Source organism: Hylobates moloch, unplaced genomic scaffold, assembly GCF_009828535.3.
Source record: "Hylobates moloch isolate HMO894 unplaced genomic scaffold, HMol_V3 SCAFFOLD_5, whole genome shotgun sequence".
Lineage (NCBI taxonomy): Eukaryota > Metazoa > Chordata > Mammalia > Primates > Hylobatidae > Hylobates > Hylobates moloch.
Genome location: NW_026652280.1, coordinates 112,650,934 through 112,670,528, shown reverse-complemented (window position 1 = coordinate 112,670,528; position 19,595 = coordinate 112,650,934). Strand labels below are relative to the sequence as shown.

The following is a 19,595-nucleotide window of genomic DNA, read 5'->3' as shown; positions in this document are numbered from 1 at the left end:
CCAGAAAAATGTGAGCATGTATATATGCCTGCACACTCATATATGTATATGCTTAGTTCTGCACACCACTTCTAAGTTAAAAAGTTCTGTTTAAACTATAATAATGGGGATTATTTGGTTTCTTAACAATATTGTGGGTATCAATATTCTAACACTTTTAACCATCATAGAAAAACATTATAAGTAATTTTACTTACTACCCCCTTGCCTATAAAAGCAAATACTCCAGTGGTTACTTCAGCAGCAAATATCACCAGGAGGCAGGTAAAAAACTGTAGAGGAGAGAAAATTCTAATTTCATTAATTTAATACCTTTTCAATTTATATATTTTGCACCTTAGTTTCCTTCTGTAATGGCTAAATCGCTTTCACGTGGTTCATTCATTCATTCATTCATTCATTCATTCAGCAATTGTTTATTAGGCATTTAGTCTGCACCAGGTACTGTCCTTGGTGCTGAGTATTCAGTGGTGAACAAGATAATATCCAAATGTCTCTGCTATCACGGACCTTGGATTGGACAGGGGAATATACGATAACTGTGTAAAGAAGTTAAAAAGTGAATAAGTTCAGGTAGTGATGTAAAAATCCCACCACCTAGAACACCACCTGGCACCTACGTGCTCAGTAAATACTTGATGAACACAAAAGACCTAGAAAGATATAAAATAAGGTCAGGAGAGGGAGAATCACTGATGCAGCCTGGGCATGGGGAAGGGGGTGACTTGAGACTCTGTGGTCTGGAAAGGTTCTTTGAGGAGATGAGTTGAGGGGGTGTCCTTCTGGATGGATTTCTGTTCTGGTCTATGGATTTGCTCTGATCAAACTAAGTTCAGTGATAAACAAGACAGAAATGTGCTCAGCAGTAGGAGAAAGAGAAGGAATGAATGGCAAAGAAATAAGTTAGACATTTCACATAGCAAGAGATCAGAGGCTACGGCCAGAGTTAAAAATCCAAAGATCACAATGAGTAATGAGAGATGAGAGGCTGCCTATTAAAACTGCTGTTTCTGACTCCCCGTGGAGAAATATCAACACTTTCTCTCCTTCTGCCCCTCTTCTTCCTTTCTGTTTCTCTCAGGCTACACTGACATTGAATGTATAGCAGTTAATTGAAATTATTTGATTTTTTTTTTATACAGAGGTTGCTTGTTAAAATAAGCCACAAGAGGGATTTTGGTTGTTATTGATCTCAAACATAAATGTTTCCCTTGTAGATAACAGCACTTCCCTGGCTATAGAAACCTTTCAGCTGCCTCACCCACTGTGAAATATTTTTTTTAAAGAACAATCATAGTCACCCCTTACAATTACTAAGTACTTTTACTCCCAAAACATCTTTACACCAATGACCTCATTTCTTTTCACACTTCCCATATGAGGCAGGAACAAAGATAATATTATTTTTTTTCTTTTTTCTTTTTTCAAGACAAGGTTTTGCTCTGTCTCCCAGGTTGGAGTGCAGTGATACAGTCATGGCTCACTGCAGCCTCCCAACTCCCGGTCTTAAGTGATCCTCCCGCCTCAGCCTCTTGCGTAGCTGGGACCACAGGTGTGTGCCATCACACCCGGTAGAGACTAGGTCTCCTGTGTTGCCCAAGCTAGTCTTGAACTCCTGGGCTCCAGAGATCCTCTTGCCTCAGCCTCCCAAAGTGCTGGGATTACAGGTGTGAGTCACGGCACCCGGCCTTAGGTAATATTATTCATATATAAGAGATGGAGAAACCAAGACTGAGGGAGGAAAAGTGTGTGCCAAGGGCTCAGAGAGTCCACGTAGGAGCTGGAGCCAGGGGCCAGAGGCACTGACTCCCTTCAGATGCAGGCCGCTCCCTCACCCCCACCCCACCATTTACCCCCACGCCCCACTTACTGATCCAAGCACACATTGCGACTCCCGCATGGCTCCACAGCACCCGAAGAATCCCACGGCCATCATCAGGGCCCCGGCTCCAACCAGAACATAGAGCCCTGTGGGGAAGAGGTCAGAGGAAACCACTGAGCTCCAACCGAGTGCCTCCACGACCAACTAGGCTTAAGACTCTGGGCACTGCAGAGCATTCTAATAGTACCACAAGGAGGTGCTATTCTTACTGCCATGTTTGACACGGAGGAACTGGGCCCCAAAAGGTAAAGTGATTTGCTTAAGGTCATAGAGCTGGTGTTTGGCAGAGCCGGGAGAAAAATAGCCATGAGCCTCAAAAGCCTGCCCAACACTCCGACTCTGTCCTGCATCTCTAGTGATGGAGGCAGCCATCATTCAGGTGGGGATTTCATTTACTACTTAGGCAAGCCCCAGGTACAGTTCTTACAGAGAAAGAAAAGGGCAGAAATGCTCTGGTTCTGAGAGAACTAAGCCAAGCCTTAGCCTTTTTGTATTTCCTTCTGTGATCCTGAGATAAGTTAGAATACAATATGGGACCTGGCACTTGTCTTACTTGGAATCATGTTAATGGTCTCTATTTCATTTTTTGCGTTTTACTCATATGAGTCACCTGGAAACCACTCTCATTAATAGGGAGGGTGAGGGCTGGTGCCCTGCCTCTGTGGGGAACCCCTGGGCCTGGCATTCAGGGTGCTTCCTGGGGCTCCTCTGGGTTGCTGATGGTGGTTTGTGGGCAGATCTGGCAGTTTACAGACCTAGTAGGAGCCACAGGCGAGGCTGCTCTGCTTCCTGCCCCACCCGGACCTGGCCTCAGGGTTCTTTTCAGGGCCCTGAGGCCTTGTTGCTCTGCAGTCCCGAGGTGGGTATTTATTTCCTGCTGTTCCAGCTCTACCACCTCCTCCCTTTCCCTTTTCTCTAAAAGAATAATTTCATGAGGGAATGGATGTGGTAATGTGAGAAATGATATCATATTAAAAATAATAGTGTTGTTGGCCCCACTGCCTAAACACTTTATTGTTTTTAAAAATGTCTTTCACCAAAGGTCTAATATCCAGAATCTGTAAGGAACTTCAACAAATCAACAAGCAAAAGGCAAATAACTCCATTAAAAAGTGGGCAAAAGACATAAACAGACAATTCTCCAAAGAAGACATGCAAGCGAGCAACAAACATGAAATAATACTAGTCATCTCTAATCATCAGAGAAATGCAAATCAAAACCACAATGAGATACCATCTCATACCAGTCAGAATGGCTTTTGTTAAAAAGTCAAAAATAACAGATGTTGGCAAGGGTAGGAGTAAAGGGGACGCTTTATACACTGTTGCGAATGTAAATCAGTACAGCCACTGCGGAGGGCAGTTTGGAGATGATTCAAACAACTGAGTTGAACTACCACTCGATCCAGCAATCCCATTGCTGGGTAAATACCTAAAGGAAAATAAATCATTCTACCAAAAGGGTACACGTTCACTGCAGCACTATTCACAACGGCAAAGGTATGGAATCAACCCAGGTGCCCATCAGTGGTAGATTGGATAAAGAAAATGTGGTACGTGTACACCATGGAATACTATGCAGGCATAAAAAGAACAAAATCATGCCCTTTGCAGCAACATGAATGCAGCTGGAGGCCATTAACCTAAGCAAACTATTACAGGAACAGAACATCAAACACCGCATGTTCTCACTTATAAGTAGGAGCTAAATATTGGGTACACATGGACATAAAGATGGGAATGATAGATACTGGGGACTATTAGAGGGGCTCAGGGGTTGAAAAACTAACTATTGGGTACTATATTCATTACCTGGGTGACAGGTTCAGTCATACCCCCAATCTCGGCATCACTCAATATACCTTTGTAACAAACCTGCCCATGTACCCCCTGATTCTAAAATGAAAGTTGAAAAAGAAAAAAAAAGTCATTCACTGTATTGCAATGTTTTCAAAGCTCTCACTTCCATCATCTTATTGGCTTCTCAAAACAACCTGGTTAGGTAAGCAAAGACTATTATTTCTGTTTTACAAGTGGAGGTCTGAGAGGCAAGATGGCTGGCTGCAGGCAGGATGCCCTGGCCTGCAGCCCCAATTCCCATCCCACATTTCTATTTGACCACCCCACAGAAGCAAGCTGGATGCAGGGTGGCAGCAACAACACCATATTCAGTTCCTTCATGGAATGTCTTCTGGTGAACCACCTTGCTGCAGAACATGCCCATTGCCTCCCATTGCTACTGCCACAATTGCTACATGATGCCATTTGCAGATCTATCATGAAGTCACAGCCTACAGACCAGTTTCCCCCAAAATCCTTATCCATCCTATGCTCCAGCCACCTGGGCATTCACCATGATCTGACTGTGCCCTGCTCTTTTCCATTTTGTGCTTTTGCAGGTTCTCCCATTAGTCTCTCATTATAGATTTCAAGTTGACAAACCTTATTCATCCTCTCTAGAACATACCCTGCACAAGGCAGAATTCTCAGTCAGTGTGCGTTGGATGAGTAGATAAGACAGAGAAAATCAAATCAGTTCCAGGCTGGCTGGCTGTCATCACCCATCTTTGCTTAGAGATATGGGCTGGAAACAGGTCTCAGCAAACATCCACAAAGCAACTACATAGCTGGGCTCTCCAAAGCCAAGCACATGAGGATGGTTGCTTCACACCCCAAGAAACCCTGGAATATAAGAAAGAGGGAGGCTCCTGAGGAGGTGGGAGGCTCACTGGACAGGGGCATAGAGGTTTGAGGAGGCCAGAGTTGCTCCCCACTGTAAATGAAACTGTCTGCTCCCTCAGGCAACAATACTTATCCTTCTGAAATAATGAGCTTTTCAGGAAAATGTGCTTATTGGAACACTATTTCATTCTTAGGCTATCAGAATCCCAGAGCTCATGGCAAAAACAACCTGAAGCTGCCCTAGCAGCTTCAACTTTGAGGCCTCTTCTCAGCCAGCTTCTGTTTTGTATGTGTGGGCCTGTGACTCAGCCCAGCTCCAAATGAACATTGCTTGCTGGAGCTGAAGGGAAAAGCAGAAGAAATTCTACAAGAGGAAAGGTTTCCTGGGCGTGCTGGATCCAGTTCCAAATCTGGCTCTAATACTCTGCATGCCGTAAGGCCACCTGTGGCTTCCAAGGATACTTTATCCTTCTTATGGTGTGTCCCTCAAAAAATAGCTGCTGAATGTAATTAATTAATTTACAGCCACATTTTAAATTCCAAGATGGTTACTGTAGAGCCTTCTCCTTCCCACAGGAGCAGGTGTGACAAACGTACGACCTACTTCCCAAATCCCTCGTGCTTTCTGAGTCCTATTGCCTTTGATTTGAAAAATAGAAAACACTTTGAAATTACATTTTCATCATGAATAGCTGGGCTTTGGGATGCCAGTGATCTTGTGACATGCTACCACAAGTACTTTCCCTGGGACACCTTCTTTTTTAAAAATTAAAAAGTATTTAAAATTATTTATTAATATCTTAGTGATATATAATAGTTGTACATATTTTGGGGGTACATATGCTATTTCAATGCACGTATACAATGTGTAAGGATCAAATCAGTGTCACTGAGATATCCATCACCTCAAACATTTATCTTTGCGTTGGGAAGTTACAATTCTTCTCATCTAGCTACTTTGAAATATATAAAAATTATTGTTAAATATAATTTCCCTACTGTTCTATAGAATACAAGAATTTCTTCCTTCTATTTAACTGTATTTTTGTACCCATTAAGCAGCTTCTCTTTATCTCCCCACCCCCCTACACTCTGCGGCCTCCAGTAACCATCAGTCTACCCTTGGCCTCCATGAGATCCTCTTCTTCAGTTCCCACGTGAGTGAGATCATGTGATACCTGTTCTTCCTGTGCTTGGCTTGTTTCACTTAACATAATGGCCTCTAGTTCCATCCATGCTGCTACAAATGACAGGATTTCATTCTTTTTATGGCTTTCATTCTTTTTATGGCTGAGTAATACTCCATTGTGTATATGTACCACATTTTCTTCATCCATCCATCTGCTGATGGACACTTAGGTTGACTCCATATGTTGGCTATTGTGAAAAGTGCTGCAATAAACATGAGAGTGCAGATGTCTCTTTAATTTACTGATTTCCTTTCTTTTGGATATATACCCAGCGGTGGGAATGCTGGATGATAGCTCTGTATTTATTTTTTGAGGAACTGCCATACTGTTCTCCATAGTGGCTGTACTACTTTATATTCCCACCAATAGTGTACGAGACTTCCCCTTTCTCCAGATCCTCGCCAGCATTTGTTATTCTTTCTCCCTTTGATAATAGTCATTCTAGCTAGGGTAAGATCTGGAACATGTTCCCAGGCAATTCCATCACTCTTTTCTTAGGTTTCAGAGTCTTCTTTTAAGCTAGAAACATCATTTTAGTTAACATAAAAATGAGAGAGAGCCTCCTAATGGCCTACTGGGATAAACTCATTTAAAAATCGTTCCCCCCTTTTAGGGACTGGATGTGGTCATCAGTTTTAATGGCTTTCTAGCAGCAGATGGTTTTACATAGTCTGCTAATTACCATTTTTTTCTAAAATTTTTTATGTCCCTACATTTATGTCCCTTCACTCTCCCTTCCAGTATCCCCTGAATGCATATAATAATGCAAATATCTAGAATATTGAATACAACTTAGTTTTGGGGAAGGGCAAGTGTTTCAGATTTAGGATGTTTTCAAATTTTGGAATGTTTGCATTACACTGGTCGAGCATTCCTAATCCGAAAATCCAAAATCTGAAATTATCCAAAGAGCATTTCCTTTGAGAGTCAGGGTAGTGCTCAAAAGCTTTTGGATGTGGGGGAATTTTGGATTTTGGATTTTCAGATTAGGGATGCTCGATCTGTAATAATAATAGCCAATATTTACTGAGGGCTCACCACAAAACAGATACTATGCTTAAATATGTTCATATTTCACAGCTGAAGAATCGGAGATGCCAAGAAATTAAATAATTTATGTAAGATTGCATAGCTAGCGAGGGGAAAAATTGGAACTGAACCTAGGGGAGCGTACTCTAAAGTGCACCCCCTGAACCCCTATGCTTTCATTTTAGCAGTAACTCTGAAGAACAATAATGCTCTTAGCTAGAAATTGGTTCATTTTGCAATTTATAAATGTCAGTAGAGTTATTGTTCTTCTTCCTTGAGAAAAGTACTTGAGATGTCTAGAATTGATGGTTCCTGGTTTTTCCTCTGAAAGTACATGGCTGGGAGCCAGAAATCCAGGCCTGCCAACTATGGCTTTAGGTAAGTCTTCCTATTCTTCAGTTTTGTTAGCTGCAATATGGAAATGATTGTCTATTCCAACTTCTTACAAAAATGCTCTGGAGAAATTATCTCAACAATGTAAGCTACAACACCTCTCTGGTATCCAGCTACCATGGATGTCAGGTACAAGTGAAAACCAAGTGGAAAAATATGACCAGCGTGAGTCAGAGTTTTTAACAAGCCAAGCCACCCCCTTGGTGTTCGGCACTGGAATGCTTTCCTTATACATAACATCCAGCCACAATCAGAGCCAGGCTTGGAGACTCTGAGTTCCACAGGGAGAGACAGCTGCAGTCAGGCTGCGATCCTGGAGAGCCGAGTGGCTCCTGTGTGTGTGGGCAACCCCTTCTTGGAGAAAACCTGTTAATATCCTCTGCTCACAGACATGACTTCATGCACCAAGCACACAGTCTCTCCAGTTTTCCAAGGGCTGAGGGGCTCGCTCCTACTCTGTAACTCTAGAAAGGAGACCCCTGGGGTGTCTGCCCACTCCAGAGAGAGACTGTAACAGGAAGTCAGATGGGCAAGTTGCTGGAATTTGGAAGACACAGGGGTTTCTCCCGAGTGCCCTGAAAGAGACTAGCGTGGACAAGGTCTAGGAAACATGGAGCAACCCAAGCCCTCCTCTGCCAGCGTCACTCCTCCAGGTCCTCTCTTCTACCCTTAGCAACCAGTGGACACAGAGACTTTGGAAGGGCCTCCAGGCCTTGGCCTGGATGCAGAGGGCCCTGAGAAGAGACACAGGCGGCAGTCAGTCTGACTATCCTCTCGCCCTGTCCTCATTTCCCACAGCTGGATCCTCCTGCCCTGCCCTGCCCTGGGATTGATCATACCTCTGGCTTGGAGGTTATGTCTGATCTTTATCACAGGAAGAAAAACTCGCTCCATCCCCAAGGAAAGAGAACCAAGGATGCCAGAAAGGAAAGCTTCCCCCAGAAGATGGGACAATTCCCTTACAAAGTCTGGCAGTCATCTACCCCGAAGCAGGGACCTAGACTGTCTTCCTGGGGTTCCTCTCAGAGAGGAGAGTCAAGGCTGGAAGGGCTTATTTCTTTAAGAACCATTTGAATGTGCCATGCCTGTTTAGGACACTCTTTAACAAAGGGGTGATAAGAGTTTAATAGGCTGATCTATCTGGAACCTATTCTGGAAAGGAAATACCCAGATCAGTGAATGGTGTCCTGTGACAATGGAGTGAGATTTCCCAAACACTGGGCCTGCTTGTTTCCTAAAGTGCTATCACCTCATACTGTATGTTGTGTAAATCCATAAACAGTATCCTAGTGTATTTTTCTTCTTGTTTTATTGCTGGAGAGCAGGTATCTTTCTTATGTGGAAAATTATTTACTGAGGAAAAAATGTCAATTTCTACAAATATGTCTATTGCTCTTTCTATTTATATTATAAGACATACTTGAAGGGGAAAAAAGGTACCTGACTTCACAAGGACTTCTTGATGCCACTATCCAGAGAGGCAGCACCGGGAGACAGAGCAAGCACAGACCTGGCTGTCTGCAAACCTGGGTTCCAGGCCGAGCCCCACCAGGAGGAGCTGGGAAGCCCTGGCTGACTGCCAGCCCCAGGTGCTTATTCACGGCCTGTAGTTTCCTTATTCTGCGTGATGCTAAGTTTCTACGACGACCCACTTCTCTGAACTTTGAGCATGGATCGTGAGTGCCTTTACCACCAACCACTCTGGGCTGCCTTAGGGAAGGGAGATGTGGTGGACGAGAAACGAAGGGTAGGTAAACCCATATCATGCCCTGTGACACCAAGAGCAAGCAGGGGGATTCAGGCCCTGCTGTGGCCTGCTGTTTTCCCTGCCCAGAATCCACTTCTTTTCTCTATTAGGTAAAGGGAACTCCTCCATTCTCAGCCCATGTGGTTTGAGAGGGCTGACTCACCTCCAGCTCCATGGCGGGCATGAAGCCCAGGCATATGCCCACAAGCAGCTGTCCACAATGACAAGTTTGAGGATGAGCACGAGGTCCAATATTGCCAACGAGAGTTAGGCCTGGGGCATTAGATGGATCTGTTCGAATGAAAAAAGCATGTTCTACTTCTGGAGTCACTCTGGAGGTGGAGCCTAGAGCCACTGACGGCCGTTTTATCACATGGAGAAGAAACCTGCCTAAGAATGGAGCCCAAGGAAAGCAGGGCCAAGAGATGGCTCCAGACTGGACTCTGGTCACATCGTCTGAGTCCCTGAGACCAGTATGAACCCTTGACCTTTCAAGTATGTGAGTCAATAAAGGTCTGTGTTGCTTCAGTCAATTTGAGTAGGTGTCTGTGATTTGCAATACGAAGAGTCCTGATAGACAAGTCCATAAAGATATGACATAATGAAGAATTCCTCATATCTCAGGCAGTGTGCGTATCGTTTGGTTTAGATTAGAAACAAAAGCAGGAATGTGTGTGTAGAGCCAGTTCAGCCTCCGGCTCAACACAGGAATCTCCTGAATGAAACACACAATTCTGATTCTTGTCACGATAGTGGTTAAATACGACATGAAGGAGAGCTCACTTTCATCTATGGAAGTTTATTCAACCTTTTGATGTATCTAATCATAAAGGTTTTTATGTGGAACTGACATCTAGAGCTGTGAAACTGTTATCAGCCTTTTGTTTCTGGAGAAACACAGACTGAGGCTGCTCCCAGGGAAGTCTTCCATCTGTAGCGCCACACAACGGCCCCTCCCTCTGATGGAGCAGGGGCCCCTTACTTAGACCTGTAACTCAGGTTTCCATCAGAAAGTCATGAATTATTACTGAGAGGTTTGACTCTGCCTCTCACTCATCTCTTTTGCCATTTTGATTTCTTCTGTCCCTGAGTTTGATTAGGCAGGCTTAAAAATGTTTAATAATGTTTCTTATCTTTCTGTTTCTTTCCTCTTAATTCCTTCTGCAATCACTGTGGGTTATACCCTAATTTGTCAGGCCTGATTATATCAATAATCTGCCATTTTTTTTTTCTGTCCTGGGATTCCCCTTTCATTCTACTTCTGCTATAATAATCTCTTTAAAATGCAGTGCAGATCATACCCTACCCCCGGCCCCAAATCATTCTTCTACTGTTTACCAACTTAACCCTGACATTCAAAGGCCTCTATACTTGTTCCCTCTCCCTCCCCAACATTCCAAATCCTACTGCCCACCATGCCTCAGTCCTCAGACTCCAACAGAGCCCCCGGCCCACCGGGCTTGCTAATCCTTCCCCACAGCCATTCTTTGTGCATGCCTTCCCCTCAGCCTTTCCAGTCCCCATTTTTCCTCTTCTCCATTGATTACAGCCTGGTCTTTAAAACCTAACTTAAATCCTTCTTTCCTTACCAGTTTAGAATGACCTCTAATGCACCCACTGCAAATACCACTTAGCTGGCATTTAGTCACATGCTAATTTTTATTGTGATTTAAATCATGAAGTCTATGAGTCTTTTCATTTATATTACAAGTTACATGGGGGCAGTTACAGAATTCTTACACATTTTTCTGTGACGGCAGAGCCCAGGACTGTGAATGCTGGCCAATGGATTATATTTAGGTTGTACTGATAGGTTATATTTTTTTGTCTCAAATATCCTTGTCCTGTGCATATTTCCTGGAAACCATGTGGGTAGAAAGGTGCATTTCAGTTTTATGTCTACGGCAGATTCCTCTGCTTTTTCCTTGTCACAAAATCCCAATCTCGTCAAAGTGTCACAGGTCCTGTGGGGGGCCCAGGCCCCTCTCCAGGCCCAGGGGAGGGTATGAAGGTGTGAATATCAATTAGTCAGAGATCCAATCATAGTAATTAGCTTCTTGGCTGTGATTGGTTTAGGCATGAATACAGAATGCAATTTTGACTAATAAGCTGCAAGGGGAAATGTGTTGGGAGATTCTGAAAAAGGTTTTACTCATTCAAAAAAGGGACCATATGAAGCGAAATTTGCTTTGTTCTCTTTTGGATGTCGCTGTATGAGAACATGACGCCTGGAGCCACTGCAGCTATCTTTTAAGGGGAGATGTCTAAGGACACTGAGGACAGCAGAGAGGGGGAAAGAACCTGGGCCCTTGATGACTTTGTTCAGCTCTGAACGAATTCTGGAAAGTCCCCATCTGCAGACTTCTTTTACTATATTTCATCACTGTCTAGATGATTTATTTTTTGGTATATTTTAACAATGCTGAAATTAGAATGCATCTTTTATGGTATGTCATAGCTAAACTGGTAGCATTTTTTCCTTTCTTAGTGGAACCTAAAATAATTGAGTGTTTTACAAAGAGCCACATCTAAGATTTCCTGAAATGTGGAATGTCCTTATTGTTATCCATCTTTAGTAGGTTTTCTGCTACTCTCCTCTAAAAGTATCCTAACTGACACAGCTCTTTTCCCCGCAGGAGGATGCTGTGTGGGAAGAGTGTTTGGAACAAGAGGCAGCACAGCTGCAGGCTGGCCCTTCGGGACGATGTCCCTGCTCTGAGTGGGGCCTGCGCTCTCTCTCTCCTGGAAGAGACTCTACTCTTCTTGTGATTTAGAGCAAATGACCCGTGCAGGATGCTCCTCCTCCCCGCCACAGAGGTCACCACAGCAACTGAAGCTTACTCTTTGGCTAGTACAGATCCTAAAACAGCGAGTATATGGGGGTGCCACCTCTAATGACAATTGTCTTGGGCTTTTTGAAATCTAGAGTCTTAGTCCACTTAGCTGGGGAATGAGAAAAGGCCACAGGAAATGCTAGAAGTAGGTCAACTAATCCCAGGGCAACAATGCTCAGCCCCTACTAAGAGCACTGCCTTGGGGGTGGAGGCTGCACCCTACCCCACACTCCTCACCCCTTCCTACTGTGGCAGGGGCAGAGCTATTGCCCCTTCCCGCTGGAGCCTCTTCCCAGGGGCAGCCCTCCATCTCCTCTCCCTCCATCCCTCCTTTCCCTCATTCTTCTCTCTCCTCCCCTCCTCTCTGCAGTCCCTAGTCATGGAGAGACTGAGATTAGCACCTTTTAACCTGTATTTTGAGTTATGTTTTTTCCTAGACAATTTAAAATAAAAGATCACAAAATAAAATCCTACAGGGGTCCTGTGTCACCCCAGATGGACTAGTGAATGACACACTTGTGGTGTACCCACTTTACTCCAGGGGCAATAGGGAGTTTTCTCATTCTTTGAAATAAATTTTAGCTGCATTTCCTTGAGACTTCTTTCCTTGAAACGAAGCACAACAGGCTGCTCTTACTGGCCCCAGACTCCCTTGATTTTGGAGGGCGGAGGAACAGACCCTGTGAGGGCAAGGGGAAGGGGTCGCAACAGCCTCTCTACCTGTCTCCAGCAGACAACCCGGAGGGCTACACCAGTGCACAGGGGCTCAGGGGTGGCTCCTTTCAGCCTCTTTCCCTGCCTCTCTGCCCTCCCCCTCCCACTAAAGTTCAAGTGCCGCTTCTGCTCTAAGCCTTTGCACAGCCCCATCTACTCTGAGCTGGAGCTTAGGAAGCTGGAGTCACTCACCCACATAGAAATACTCTGGGGACTTGTCCTCTGATGATAACTCCTTTATGGCACCTCCGAACCGAAACCATAGTCCAAAAGCAATGACGGCCGATCCAGCCAGCTGGAAGGCAAATGACACTGTGTTTACAGTGGAAGGGGAAAGAGCATGCACAGATCCGAGAGCAGGCTCTAGGCACAGGACACTGACGAGGTCACCCCTTTAGAAATCACTTAGACCACCCTTCCCATTTTACAGGGGAGAAAATGAAGGCTCAGAGAGGTGAAGTGATGTGCACGAAGCCCCTCAGGCCCCTGATGTGACATTGGACTGGGTTTTTCTGATTCTGAAAGCAGGGTTTTTCCATGATGCCAGGCTGCCCTGTGGTTATGGGGCACACACAGCACAGCCAGGGAGGTGTCTCAAAAGCAATGTTCCAATAACATTCCCTCTGGAAGGCATCTGCCCGCTGCCTTTTTGTCCCTTGCTGGGCATGTCGGATCTCTTCACCCACACTACAATGAGAAGTGACTACGTCTCAGCTGCCAGGTCACCAAGAGCAAGATGAACTCCAAGACCTGGGGGAAACCCACCTTTCTAAATGGGAAGAAAATACAGCAACCTCAACCTCAGAACCCACCCACACCTCGTGAGTGCACAGTCCCCAAATAGAAAGCGGTTTTAGGGGCATCTGTAACCCTCTCCCACCATCCTATATGGTCACTGCCTTGCCTGGGGATGGTTTTGCTGGTAGGGAGATAGCCCAGTCTTTTTTTTTTTTTTTTTTTTTGGTTGCTATTTTGAGTTTCCATGGAAAGTGAGAAAGGAAAAAATAATTTTCTGAAAAAGCATGGTCTGTGTGCTGTGTGGCTCATGGAGAGGCTGAGTGGCTGCCGCAGGCAGTGGCTGGGCAGGCTGGCGGCTGGTAGAGTCATCACCCGGCTTCCTTTCCTTCCCTACTCTGAAGGCTTTTGTGAGGCTCAGCATGGAAGTTGGAAGCCCTTTCTGCCATCTCAGGACTGTCACTGCTGCGTGCCAGCAGGCTCTAGCCACGGTGTTTTCTCTCCACAAACACCACTCTGGAATTTCACTGTATCAATCCATCAACAGATATTTACTGGGCACCTTCTGAGCCCAGGGCACCATGGGAAAGTAAGCAGAGATATAAAAATAGCCTCCTAATTCTGATGGCCCATCTAGTTGCTGTTGGGCTGCCCTGGCCTACCACTGAATGAACACTTTAGAGGCTTCCCCTGCCCAAATACAGCAGAGCACACACAGATGCTGGGAACAGGAGCATGGAGGATGGAAATCAGAGGAGCAGAGGTCTAAAAGGAAAAATCGCACCAGAGACAGCATAGTCCTTTTTATACAGGAGACTTCTATCTTGCCAGGCAGCTTATAAAGGACCTGGAACTAGCCTTCTGGACGATCTGGCTGGATTTCTATGAGGACTTTATCCCTCTTCTCCTTCTGTCTCCCAAGGCCAATCCCCTTTGTGGCCAGCTTCTTCAGAAAAGAGGTGTGACCTCAGTGAGGAGGAGTCAGAGGGGCAGAATTCTACCAGCTGGACTCTCCCTTGTGGAGTAACTAAAAGTTTCCAGTACTTAGAGGAAAGCACTAATTGGATAATGTGAGGGGCAGCTAAAGGAACCAGGATCAATCAGCTTTTGAAAGACGTCTGCATTAAAAAAAAGGGTGGCATGGCATGGAAACATATTGAAAGGAGTCTTGCTAAAACATTATCTATGAAGGGCAGGATTCCAGGTGACTTTTTTCCTTCTCAGTATATTTTCTAAGTTCTCTGCATTAAGCATGTATTTCTCTTGCAACTTAAAAAATATATTTTTAAAGTGTTACATGGTAGTTTCTATGTGCAATCCAGAAAAGGTGAGGAGAGTCTTCTTGGGCCATGCTTTAACTTGGGAGGACACCAGCTTTGAGGTCCTCGCTGTTTCTGTGTAGGAAAGAGAGCAATGCCCTTGGTCAATCACCTAGGTTCCTCCTAGGAGCATTTGGAGGCTGCCTGGGACAAGTATGCCCAGCAAAGCCTCACAGGCAACCCTGCACGCCCTCATCTCTGTGGCGACTCAATGGAAAGACAGAGTTTCCAAATACAAAGCAAGACCTATTGACAGAGGCATCAGGCCAAAGCCAGCAGCCACCGAGCAGACTATGGAGGAGGTGACTGGTCCCAGGGACACCCTACCACGAGGCCACATTTTTGGAATCTCTGTACACAAACTCTAATTTATAGCTGTCTGGGATTATCCTCCCAGACAGAATACATTTGTCCAGTTCTGGCACAGATGTGTTTGATGCATAATGGAAAATTAAAAGAGAGGTTGCAATTTAAAGCCATCGGGCAATAGGAAAAAATCTGCGCTTGCTCATCCATGCCCCTAACCCCAAACCACACGGGTTTCCTCCTGGGTCAAAGAAACTGTGGCTTAGCTGAATGTCATCACTGTGTGGAAGGGAATCCTCCCAGCAGGCTGCTGCCGGCTGTGTCGGGGATGCTGTGGGTAAGGACCTGGCCAGGGCTGATGCTGCTTGTGACAAGAGACAGGGTGATCACTGCTTTGGAAAGTGGCATTGGCACAGACCACACAGCACTTTAGTCCTTTTTAACTCACCATTCCTGTAAGATTCATGGAATGCTCTGTGTTCACTGGGCTTTGGTTGGTCTATCACACACTAGAAGTTGCTTGAAAAAAATTCACACCAGTTCCACTCCAGTCAGGAACAAAGTGAGCATGTCAGTGTCACTAAGTTCTCAACATTCCCTGTATTCCATAGAGCTGGAGGAAATGGTCTCCCCAGAGACCTGAAGGAAGTCTTCAAACTCTCTAATCCTAAATTTTAACCCAATGAGGCCAAAACTGCCTCATGCCCACATTCTCTCTTCTCCCTTTAATCTCAACCCCTCTTTTGCATTCAGACATAACATTACACCTCAGCCAATGTTAAAACAAATAAGAAATGGGAGGCTACCATTTTTTTTTAACCTTTCCTTCTTCTGCCCCCAGCCACATCTCCCTTCCCTGTCTTTCTTCTTTGCATGTTTATTAAGAATAAACTATGGTCCAGGCCAGGTACTGTGCTCAGTGTCAGGGAAACGATGATGAAAAAGACATGGTTCATAGTCTAATGTGGTAGACAGTCACATAAAGTACTAAGTGCACTACAATGCAGGAAGTGTGCTGAGGAGGAACAGCGTGCACACTGCCAAGGGACTGGAGCAAACTGTAGCCACTGGCATGCAGGAGGAGTCATTAAATTTTGATTTACGTCTTGAAGAATGAGTGAGAAGTCACTGGGCAAGGAAGGACTGGCAGCAGAGGCGAATTCCAGGCATAAATGGCAGTACAGAGGTTCATTTCCTTACCTCGATGCTGTGTTTGGTAAGGAGAGTCTGGGGGAGGTCGGAGGTTGGGGCTTGAGAGGGTGTGGGACAGACCATGACTCAGCTTCTACTTTGCTTGCTACCATCTTGGAAAGCCCATAGCAAGGTCTGCCTGCGGGGAGGAGGGACAGAAGCCCACACTTTGATGGAAACCATCAAGAGCATGAATGTTACCTGGAGGTCAGACATAGCAAGGAGCCAAAGGGAAAGGCTTGAATGGCTGAGGACCAGAGGCAGGACACCAGGGGAGTGGACTTGGAGAGCTGTGAGAACTACGAAGTCACTGGACTCACTGAAGAACTTTGCTGAGGGCTGCCCTCTTCCAGGACCAGCGCCAATCCCTGTGCCTTTGGAACAATTACAACCAGAAACATTGTTGTTTTTCCGGAAATGGACTTTTTCATACAGAAGCAAAAGTTGGACTTTGATGTTAATCCTTTAAAATACACTTATTGAGCAACTATTATGAGTCAGAAGCCGAGGTTTCAGAGATGAGGAAAGTCCAGTCCTTCTTCTGGGGCTCAAGGAGACGCTAATCCCCACTGGGTGGCCCAGGAGGGAATCCAACCCTGCAGGTGGGAAGTCAGTCCAGAGGCAGCCCACCAGAATGCACATGAGAAATTGCCAGAAAGCACCATTTTTTGAGTCCTCCTTCCTTTTTTTTTTTTTTTTTTTGACAAGGTCTCACTCTGTCACCCAGGCTGGAGTACAGTGGTGCCATCACAGCTCACTGCAGCCTCAACTTCCTGGGCTCTAGCGATCCACCACCTCAGCCCTCCAAGTAGCTGGGAATACAGGCACACAACATCACACCAGCTAATTTTTGTATTTTTTGTAGAGACGGCGTTTCACAATGTTGCCTAAGCTAGTCTCCAACTCCTGGACTCAAGTGATCTGCCCTCCTCAGCCTCTCAAAGTACTAGGATTACAGGTATGAGCCACCACGCCCAGCCTCATCATTCCTTTTCTGAGGACCAGTTGTACGTGAAGTACTCAGAGAATGTGATAAAATAGTATTTAAGGGCAAGAGTGTGCCAACTGTTAAAAAGAGGACAAGAAAAATACTTAAAGAAAAAGAGATAAGAATGCAGGGAAAGGAACAGATAGTGACAATAATTCCAAGTCATTAAATGGGGGATCATCACATATGGTTATAGTATGTATTGTCATGGGCAAGTTCTTTCAGTAGCTAACCATATTCCAGAGAGTTTGGAGGACACGAAATTGCAAATTGTAAGCATATGTCTTTAGTGAAAACAATGTGTGTTCTAAAACTAAAGAAACAGAAGAAGGACTGAAAACTTGATTAGAAAGCATTTAAAGCAAAGTGGATGGACAAAAATTTTCTTTAATAATGGCTATCTGCCAAAAACAAGTCATCGTGCATGAAGCAGAGCTTGCTAATAGACTTCAATTTTATTTTACTGTACTTACTTCCATTTTCCTGGGATTGCTGATGAGATGTCCTATCTTGAGGACATATTTTTTCATTTTAAAAAAAGACAGGTTTCACGAATTGCAAACATGGTTCCTAGGGAGGCGCTGCGGTTGGAGTGGGGTGGTGCTAAGATGCAAGAATGCAGAGATCATTCCCCATTCTGGCCTCCCCAGTCTGCCCAACTGTCCTCCTTTTCCCGGAGGTTAGCCAACCAGATCACCAAGAGCAAATACCTGCTATCCACTTTCTTCTAGTGACTAAATCCAGCAAAAAAGCCCCCTTTGGGGGTAAAAAGCATCATTTAGGGAAGTTCTAGACAGGATGTGCACTTATACCTAAGTGGGAACCACAGGTCCTGGCCCTCAGATGCTCCAGCTACAGTTTCGGATCCTTCCTGCCCCTGTGGAGGTCTCTGTTCTTGCTGTTCCCTCCTCCCCCTCCCCCTAACTGACACCCATTCACAGCTCTAACATTAATTCCTCAGGGAAGCCTACCATGACCTAGATAGGTACTTTCTTTTATATCTCACATAATGTTTTCTACTTAAATATGTCCATATTTTGTAAATTAAGGCCTAAGCTCTGTGAGGGCGGGGACAGGGTCTATATTGCTGTTTCCCAAACATAATCCCCTCTGCCCTGCAGAGTGGGCTCCCAATAGACATTTGCTAAATGAGTGAATGGAGGACCTTCACAAAGATGCTATGGACTGAATTGTATCCCTCCAACCTGCAAAATTCACAGGTTGAGGCCTAATCCCCAGTGTGAGGATATGTGGGGATGGGGCTTTGGGAGGTAACTAGGTTTAAATGAGGTCATGAGGGTGGGGCCATCATGAGGGACTAGTGCCCTTATAAGAAGAGACACCAGAGAGCTTGCTTCTGTCTCTCCGCCATATGAGGATATGGCAAGAAGGTAGCTGTCCACAAGCCCTCACCAGGGAGCCCTCACCAGAATCCAACCTGACCTCCAACCTCTAGCACCTGACCTCTGACTTCTAGTCTCCAGAACTATGAAAAATAAATTTCTGCTTCAGCCATCCCACTCTGTGGTATTGTTTTTTTAAAATGTCAGCTTGAGCTGATTAAGACAGGCTGACAGGAGCAATTGCGAACAACCTCCTTCACAAGTCTCCAAGGGAATACTTCACAAAGTGCTATTTTCAAACTCATCTGCACCTGGGAAACACTGCAGATACCTTGGAAGGCACTGTGTGAACACACTGTTGAATATGCTCAGCAAAACACATGCCCCAGAAACAGAAAACAAAACTAGAGCACATAGTATCAGTTCTGTGTTTTCCTAAGCCTGCAGGAATGTGTGTTGTGCACCGTCCACGGATACAAAGAATAAATCTACACAATGTAAATCTACACAATGTATACACGCCTTCCACTGGCAGGGACATATGAACACAATACAATTATAGCGCCACACACACACACACACACACACACACACACACACACACACACACACATGCTGCACTCAAATGAAAGAATGAACAAAATCAATTCTGTATTCTTGCTTCTCCAGGGTGAATACCAACTCATTTGCAATTCTCTTCTTTGGGATGAAGTCACAAAATTGGAAATGATGCTTCAACCCTAGAATTTTCATTAAATGCTTTTAAGCTAATACTTGCTCTTGGTGGCAATTCTCATCCCCGTTGGAATCACATAATGAGCACTTATGATTCTTGATCTGATTGTAAACCCCATTATGATACCATAAGGGTAGTGGAGTCTCACCCTCTTAGCAGGCAAAAGTCAGAAGCACATTTGCTCTGGAAGATGATCTGAATTTTCTCAAAGAGGAAAACCAGCTCCCAAGATTTTTATTCTGTTATGCAGTAAAAGCAAGGCAAGGATTCAGATGGCATTTCTTCAAAATCAAGGGTTTTATCAGAAAAAATACAAGAATTGAATGCCATACGACATCTATATCAAATGGTCTCCGAGGGGCCTCGCTACCTTGGCCTTCATCAGGACCAGGTGAGTGGGAACTGAGAGGCAGGACTGTGGCAGCATGTGGCGATGAGAAGGCTGTGTTAGTTTGGAAATGCATGGCAGCTCCTTTAGGTACCAGTGTTTCTGATCTCCCCATTAT

General features: G+C 44.9%; 1 protein-coding gene across 1 annotated transcript in view; it reads right to left on the bottom strand.

Annotated features, from left to right (window-relative positions):
* The window catches only part of TSPAN2 (tetraspanin 2), a 44,181-nt gene that overhangs the window by 14,926 nt on the left and 9,660 nt on the right, over positions 1–19,595 (bottom strand). The window contains exons 2-4 of the mRNA XM_032154898.2: positions 12,664–12,766; positions 1,871–1,968; positions 198–272 (exon numbers count right to left, since the gene is read on the bottom strand). Coding sequence (XP_032010789.1) covers positions 198–272; positions 1,871–1,968; positions 12,664–12,766 — 276 coding nt within the window. The remainder of the gene's footprint in view (positions 1–197; positions 273–1,870; positions 1,969–12,663; positions 12,767–19,595) is intronic.